At 35.2% G+C, this 8,658-nt stretch overlaps 2 protein-coding genes across 2 annotated transcripts; one reads left to right on the top strand and one right to left on the bottom strand.

Annotated features, from left to right (window-relative positions):
* The first annotated feature begins 2,338 nt into the window (after window positions 1-2,338).
* Window positions 2,339-4,644, top strand: LOC132615722 (6,7,8-trihydroxycoumarin synthase-like). Its single transcript, XM_060330330.1, has 2 exons — window positions 2,339-3,306; window positions 3,913-4,644. The coding sequence occupies exons 1-2, from the start codon at window positions 2,425-2,427 to the stop codon at window positions 4,507-4,509; spliced, it is 1,479 nt and encodes a 492-aa protein (XP_060186313.1). The 5' UTR covers window positions 2,339-2,424; the 3' UTR covers window positions 4,510-4,644.
* Window positions 4,645-5,709: 1,065 nt separating this feature from the next.
* Window positions 5,710-8,271, bottom strand: LOC132615942 (premnaspirodiene oxygenase-like). Its single transcript, XM_060330548.1, has 2 exons — window positions 7,254-8,271; window positions 5,710-6,567 (listed from the first exon to the last, which is right to left on the bottom strand). The coding sequence occupies exons 1-2, from the start codon at window positions 8,154-8,156 to the stop codon at window positions 5,956-5,958; spliced, it is 1,515 nt and encodes a 504-aa protein (XP_060186531.1). The 5' UTR covers window positions 8,157-8,271; the 3' UTR covers window positions 5,710-5,955.
* Between the last annotated feature and the right edge of the window lie 387 nt (window positions 8,272-8,658).

Here is an 8,658-nt window from a genome sequence, read left to right as displayed (position 1 = left end):
AACGTGACATGTAGCGGTGAGGTCCATCATAATAATTAAAAAATAAATTATAACCCCCCCAAAATTTCATCTCCTTGCCCCCCCCCCCCCCCAACTGGCCGCCGCACCACCACTGGCTGCCGCTCCCCCACTGGCCGCCGCACCACCACCCCCAACCGCCGTCCCCCCACCCCACCAATAATTTATTTCCCTTTTCTTCTCTTATTTAGGTCTATCAATGTCTTTATAAGACCCACCAACCTTTAAAGTTCTTGCTAAATATAAGTTAACCAATGAAAGGTGAGTTAAAAAAAGAATCATAGTAATGGTAAATTCTCATTTTTTCCGGTGAATAAGATGGTAATGCTACTTTTCAGATCTAAAAAGGACAAAGAAAATGGTGATAAGAAATAACATCCAATTCATAAATTAATTTTATATAAATAATTTAAAGAAATGAAGTGTTATAATGAAGAAGAAGGAGAGAAAAAAATAAAAAAGGAAGAAGAAGAAGAGGAGAACGTACAGTGGAGAAGAAGAAGAGAAAAAAAAAGGAAGAACAAGAAGAAGAGGACGTACAGTGGAGGAGAAGAAGAAGAGGACGTACAGTTGAGGAGAAGAAGAAGAGAAAAAAAAAAAAAAGGAAGAACAAGAAGAAGAAGAGAACGCGTACAGAACATTTTGGGTGAAAGCGAAGGGGTGGGGTGGGGTCAGGGGACAGACGCGCGGGGGGCGTGGTGGGGGCAGGTGGGTTAATTTTTATTTATTTATCTATCAAATTTTATTTAAAAGAGATAAAATTTTAATCAAGAAAAAAAAGGCTGTTCACGCGCCCAACAAAAAGTGGACTCAATTGTTGCGTCACGTAGGCAAAAGGTATCTAATGGGATCAAATTTGGACTGGTTTAGGTACCCAATAGGTATAATCCTCAGTTTAGGTACCCAGCAAAAAATGTGGCAAAGTTTAGCAGGCTATCTATGACTTTACCCTTTGAGAAAAATGATTCAAAATGATGTTAAAATATATGGGAATCAAACTTATGATCTAAAATATCTTTTGAACTTTTACAAATTTAATGAATTATATATCATACATTATTTAGTTACTATGTATTATATTAAGTTTGTAGTTTTCCTTCATATTTTGAAGGAAATATATAGTTCTAAAAATAATCTCAATGTTACATTTCCATATAAAAGGAATAAAAACACACTTATCAATTAATTGAAAGTGAAATATATTTAACCATATATCACAAGTATCAAAATTATAACATATTGAGTTTGACTGTTCTTGTTCTAAGTGAATGACGTAGTTTTGAGTTCGGCAATTCTTCTATTACTATCTTTGAACTGCTTTCTCTTGTGATTTTCATTTTTGATGTTGTAAAAGAGTAATTGGTTAAATATGTAGTTTAAGGTAAATTCATCATCAGTTTTAGCCGTCATAGTAGTTGCTGCTAAACATGTCTCTTTTACCGACAATTATTGCATCTTTGGCTGCAATAACAAAAATCGCAAAATATGTTTGATCGTATCATATTTCTGAGGCAACTTTAATGACAATAGTAATCGCCGCTAAAAGTAATTATTTTTAGCTACAAAAATATATAAGTCTTTACGAGCACTCGACTTAAATAATGCCGCTAATTAGCCACCTCGGATTGCAATGACATTTGATCAAGTGCGGATAAATATTTCTGCCGGCAAATATTTTATTGCACGCTAATAGATAAAATGTATTTCCGCTAATTAAAAACCTCTTTTGGTGTACAATTAGAAGTTATAAATTATCGTGAACCAAATGTGCTATTATCCATACAAGATATTATTCACACCCCATCTATATAGGCTTTGGCTAATGCTATATAAGATATTTATCTTGAAAACGTGCAAATATGGATTGCTAGAGGACAAAGGTCATTTTCAAGCTTCAAATTTTGGTCCTATGCTTTTTCTCTGTCACTTTCATGACTTAATTTGTTTTGGAGATTTCTTATTGCAATCGGGGAGATAAAATATTTCTAAGACCTAGACACTGTATAACATTTCTTCATGCTACACATCAACAAAAAGATTCATCGCCCCCCAATAATATGTTATTATGGTAGCAAACTACACACATGAGTGAAGACCTATAATAGAGAGTCCTCTTTTTAGTATTTATTTAATTAAGAATTTAACTTATATAAACTGACAGCATATTAATTTTTTACACTATTAATTTAATTTAACATGTTGCAGTAAATCGCCAATCTTACTCCCCAAGTAAATGGTTCCTTTCATTATGATAGTAACTATATTTTTGATAACCTGATAGTCTCAATATACAGGATTTATAAACACTCTAATAATCGAAAAAAGGAAAACGGAAAGGCTTAACCCAAGATCCATTTTATATATAGATATAAGACATATCAAGTGAAGAGGCAACTAGACCACAAAATGATGTTCTTTCTACTCCTTGTGGCCATTCCTATTGTTCTTATCATTCTTCTTCCTAAAGCCAAAAACAGTGGAAAAAATCATCTGCCACCAGGTCCTATTGGGCTTCCATTCATTGGAAATTTGCATCAATATGATACTTTAGCCCCTCATCTCTATTTTTGGAAACTTTCCAAGAAATATGGAAAAATCTTCTCATTGAAACTTGCTTCTGCTCCAATAGTTGTCGTTTCTTCTGCAAAATTAGCAAAAGAAGTACTCAAGACACAAGATTTAGTATTCTGTAGTAGACCTTCTATTCTTGGCCAGCAAAAATTGTCTTACAAGGGCCGTGATATTGCCTTTGCACCTTACAATGATTATTGGAGGGAGATGAGAAAAATATGTGTTCTTCATCTATTTAATCTCAAGAAAGTGCAATCATTTGGTCCAATTCGTGAAGATGAAGTCTCAAGAATGATCAAGAAAATATCTCCACATGCTGCTAATTCTCAAATCACCAATTTGAGCAATTTAATGATGTCACTTAGTAGTACAATTATTTGTAGAGTTGCTTTTGGCATTAGATTTGATGAAGAAGCACATGAAAGGAAGAAATTTGATTATCTTTTCGCTGAAACTGAAGCTATGTTGGCTAGCTTTTTTGTGTCTGATTTTTTTCCTTCTTTAAGTTGGATCGATAAACTTACCGGATTGGCAAATAGACTTGAGAAGAATTTCAAAGATTTGGATGAATTTTATGAAGAACTAATTGAGCATCATCAAAGTTCCAATAGGCCAAAATCCATGAAAGGAGATATTTTAGATGTTTTGCTTCAATTGAGGAAAGAGCAATCAACACCGATTGATCTCACTTTGGAGGACATAAAAGGAGTTCTCATGGTAATTTCTCATGTCTTGAACCTACCTGCTTCTACACGCCCCCGCACACACATATACATACACATATAATTATATGCACATATACATATGTACGTTTTTACGCGTATGGAGGTGACGGCAGGTTGGATCAAACATGGATGAGTCCACATGGGTTATGATTTAGCCCGTTCAAAATTTGCTTGAGTCAAGATGAGTTGAATTAAGATAGATCAACTGACAAGTCATCATTTAATAAGACCAACATGACGCAGCCTCCCATCCTTTTGTATTTTGCTTTTTGAAAGCTAATTTATTTTTCTTAAAATGTTAAACCTAAAATATTTTAAAATTTCATAAATCCCAATTTCCAAATTCGATTTTGTATGTTTGAGTTTGGACTTTGATATGACACATCTGGTTACACTATTTGACTTTTTTAACCCAAAGTTTAACATATCAAGCCAACAAACGGATTAAACACAACCCGTTTAAATTTAGTGGGCAGATTACTAAAAGATGGATTGAGTTTGTCAGCTTCAATGTGTAGCACAAATGTGTCCATTATTGCCTTGAGAATTTCTCATGAATTATCAATTTCTATCTTCTTCCCCATGAATTTTTGTGCAGAATGTGTTAGTTGCTGGATCAGACACTAGCGCAGCTACAGTAATATGGGCAATGACAACCTTGATAAAGAATCCAAAAGTTATGAAGAAAGTTCAAGAAGAAATCAGAAAATCAATTGGAAACAAGGGCATTGTGAATGAAGATGATATCCAAAATATGTCGTATCTCAAAGCTGTGATAAAAGAGACATTTAGATTACATCCACCTACTCCACTACTAATACCTAGAGAATCAATGAGAAAATCCACACTAGAAGGGTATGAAATTCAACCAGGAACTATAACTTATGTTATCGCAAGGGATCCTGAAATATGGGAAAGTCCCGAAGAATTTATACCCGAGAGATTCTTGAATAGCGATATCGATTTCAAGGGACAAGACTACGAGCTAATTCCATTTGGAGCAGGAAGAAGGGGGTGCCCAGGGATTGCACTTGGGGTTGCATCCGTGGAACTTGCATTATCAAATCTTCTCTATGCCTTTGATTGGGAGTTACCTTGTGGGTTGAAAAAAGAGGACATTGACACATATAGCAGGCCTGGAATCAGCATGCATAAGAAAAATGACCTTTGCCTTATCCCCATAAACCATTTCTAAAATACATTCCAAAGTGATTCTAAGACGAGTTCTTGAGGTAATAAGCTGAATTCATCATTGTTTTCAACTTGAAATATGTATACATATTTAAAATACTGTAAACAATATAATAAAATTATCCTCATGCTAAACCCATTGCTGGACTTAAAGATCTTGGAATCACATTTCATCCTCCCCCGTTTTGATATACTTCTCTTTATGATCCATTGAATTTATATTTCAGTTTTACGTCAATATAAAATTGATTTCAACCTCCATCCCTTTTGGTAGATTAAACTTTCTTTTGTTCTCCATCGCTCTGTTTATACTTTATATGACACTATTCAATTAAACTTAGTTAGACTACTGTATTAAATTTATAGTGGGGGAAGATATATATATAACTCTAGTATAATTGTTAGAAAAGTTTTGTATTATAGATACATGACGACATGATCTAAACTTTGAATAATCACTAGAAAAAAATCGGAACAATTTTGGCAGTTTTAATACGGCTGCTATTGAAAACCGCCATAATAAACATTATACCACGGCAGCTGCTAAGCCAAAATGGCGATTTAGCATATACCAATATTTTGGTTTTTAACCGCTGCTATGTATATTTGAATTTTCTAACATATTATCTTGGTTTTTCTTGAAAAAGTCTAGAAAGATATCACTTTGTCACGCCTCAAATCCGAATGGGACAGAATGGGACAGACCATGCTCTATATGCAACTATTATGTACTTGTACCGGACTACATGCCAAACTTGAAAGATAATCGAGAAGCGTAGTGACTTCTGTATACAAATGTGGCTATTGGCCTGACGCATACAACTGATGCTCAACTGACCGCAAATAACCCACCAATACTATCTATGAAGCCTCTACGGATACCTATAACTGGACAACTGATACAAGTGTCGTTACAGGGCCCCGACCTACCCGTGATCACTATACATGAAGATACTAGACCGGACTCGGCTCCAGATAGAAGTGGAGCTTGCAACACCTTCGCTAAATATCCGCAATATCTAGTGAGGAAGTCCGCCAACCTGTATATCTAAACCTGCAACATGAACAAAACGTCCCTCTCTTAACTCTCACAAATAGAACTCCATCCCTCAGTCCATTATGCTATAAACTTTCATGTGCATATGATACAATAATTAATATATATACATATATTTGAGAAGGCAAATTGTGCATCACCTCAACATTAAAAATGGTAAACTGAAATTTAATAGAAGTTAATTGTTTCAAGAATTCAAATACATATCCCAAACATGTACAGAGTACATCTTAAAGCATACAAAGTGGAGCATATATAAACCAACTCTAGAAAATACAACAATTGTTGAGGTTTCAATGTTCTCCAATCAAAAACACCTCAAAGCAATACCCATTTAATATCATGTTTTTTTTCTAATGTGCCACTTTTATTCCTTCTACTGTCTCTATGAACTCATGAATCATAAGGAGTGGCAATCAAAATAAGATCATCTTTTCTTGTTGCAGAAACTCCGGGTGATTCAGTCATGTCAAGACTTTGATGACTTTGTCCATTAGGTAGTTTCCAGTCGAAGTGATAAAGTAATTGTGCCAAAAGTTGTCCAACATTGGCCAAACCAAATAACATTCCTGGACACATCCTTCTTCCTGAACTAAACGGAATAAACTGATGATGATTTCCAGTAAAGTCAACAGGACTATTCTCGAATCTTTCTGGGCAAAAACTTTCAGGGTCATCCCAACTTTCAGGATCTCTTCCTATTGCCCATGCATTTACTAAGACTCTGGCTTTAAGAGGTATATTGTAGCCATCAATCTTTGTTTCCTCCATGCATTCTCTAGGTACAAATAAAGGTACAGGAGGGTGCATTCGTAAAGTTTCTTTGATTACTAACTTCAGGTACTTTAACTCATCAAGATCAATCTGTTGAAAATCTTTCTTTCCCTTCAAGGATTGTCTTACTTCAGCTTGTGCCTTTGCTAAGACATTGGGGTTCTTCATCATTTCAGCAAATGCCCAATTTATAGTTGTCGTTGTTGTTTCAGACCCGGCCGAGAACATGTCCTGCGTGATGAAGAAAACAGACAGAATAATAGCAAAAATATTATACACTATCAAGTCACTTAAAAGATAGCTACATGTAACAATTCATAGTAAGTAGGACTAGAAATTAACCCAAAGAATAAGGCCTGAAGGTTGAAATATAGGGAAGGCGTAAGAACTCTTTACACTCAGTATATATAAATGAAATCCTTTCTCTAATTTAGTTACCTTCCCGTTCTTTTATATAGAAGAGAAGTTCACTTCATGGAATATGTTGGCCCATACAAATTGATTTGGCCAACAATTGTTAAGCTAGATTCGAACAAGGAAGCTCTTTTTAATTTTTCCAAACTTGTGCCAGAAGTAGTCAATACTCATGTCAGAAAATCAGGGGTTCACATATTTGTCCTTCTTTCTATAAGAAAGATCTAGTAAATGTGGTGCAAAAAAGTAAGAACAATGTTAGCTCTTGTATGTCACTTCATTGGTCATTAACTATTAAGAGAGGATAATAAAACATTTTTTTGGTACAACCATCTGATATTCAGAAAACTGGATGGACTAATCCAGGTTCGCAATGTGTAGGGCGTATTGAAGTGGAAAATTCTTCCTACTAGAGGCTTCTCTATTGGAACCCGAAACTGCTTGTTAAGAACGAAAGAACCTCATCCATCCCCCACCAAACTAAATTGAGATAGAAAACGTACGAGTATTATTGCCTTGATATTCTCATCAGTGATGGGAAGTTGCTGTTCTCTGCTTTCTCTAACTCTTAGCATAACATCAATCAGGTCTTCGCTTCCAAATTCACCATTACCCTTTTTGCCATTAGCTCGATTCAATTTGTGCTCATTCACTACATATTCCAAGATTTCATCAACCTTACCATGTACCTTCAACAGTCTAGATTTTGAACCACCAAGGTCATGAAGGAATTTCCATTTTGGAAAAAAATCAGCAAGATTAACTGCAATTGACAATGATAATATTTCCTTCATAAGATATATCAACTTTTCCTGGTGCTCATTGCATATCTTCCCTAAAGCTGATCTACAAGTTACCGAACTAGTAAACCAAATGATTTTTTCCGTAAGGTTGACAGGAAGATCGGACTTGAATCTTATCGATGAAATCATATTCAACAACTCATCTTGACAAATCGAGCTAACAAAGTTGTTAACCATCTTGGCACTCAAGAGTTCTAGTACACAAATTTTACGGATCTGCCTCCAATATGCACCATACGGAGAAAATACTACGTCTGTACTATTGTAATGAACGATGTCAGCATAAGTGAGTTTAGGCCTCGTTGCGAAAATGAGGTCGTGAGTTTTTAGTACTTCCTTCGCCATTCGAGGCGATGAAATGACAATCATAAGAACTTCTCCTAGCTGTAAGTGCATGAGAGGACCATAGCGTTTTGCTAAATTTGTTAGGCCATGGTGAGGAAGTGGACCTGCCAATGCTAAGTGGTGTAGGCTTCCAATAAAAGGTAGTTTCCATGGACCTGGAGGCAGTTTTAGCTTTTGGGCTTTCCATTTCCTTATCAGTAGAAGAAAGATGGAGAGAAAGATTAATGCAACATAGTTAAAGAACTGATAAATCTCCATTTCAGTAAGGAATGAAGAAGCTATTGATTTGGATTTGCTCAACCAGTTCAGTAATTTAATTACTGGTATGCGTAGTGGGACACTTTTTGTCTTATTAAATTATAGTAAGTCCAAAACCTCTGGTCATCAAATGTTGTTTGCTATATATAGTCAAGTTAATATGCACACTTCTCAATGTTTTTCATATAAAAAAAACGCAGATGACCACAGAGTTTGGAATATTTAAATAACATTGTGTACCATGTGAAATATATCTTCTTCCGTGAGCTGATTGAGGTGGATAAATCATGCACACATACCAATGCTTTCTATAGAATAATAATAGAAAGGAAAAAAAAAACAGAGGTTTGGTGCACAAATAAAAATGTTCCCATGTGAAATATTCTCACTGGCGACTGGCGAGCTGATCAAGATGGGTATGATATTTGATGATGATTTATTGGATTTGAATATCAAGTACAAACTTATAAGGGGAAGCTTGAAGGGTTTCTTTCACAACTAG

This window comes from Lycium barbarum, chromosome 10 (assembly GCF_019175385.1).
Source record: "Lycium barbarum isolate Lr01 chromosome 10, ASM1917538v2, whole genome shotgun sequence".
Lineage (NCBI taxonomy): Eukaryota > Viridiplantae > Streptophyta > Magnoliopsida > Solanales > Solanaceae > Lycium > Lycium barbarum.
Note: the sequence above shows the minus strand (reverse complement) of the source record. Positions and strands in the feature narration are given on the sequence as shown.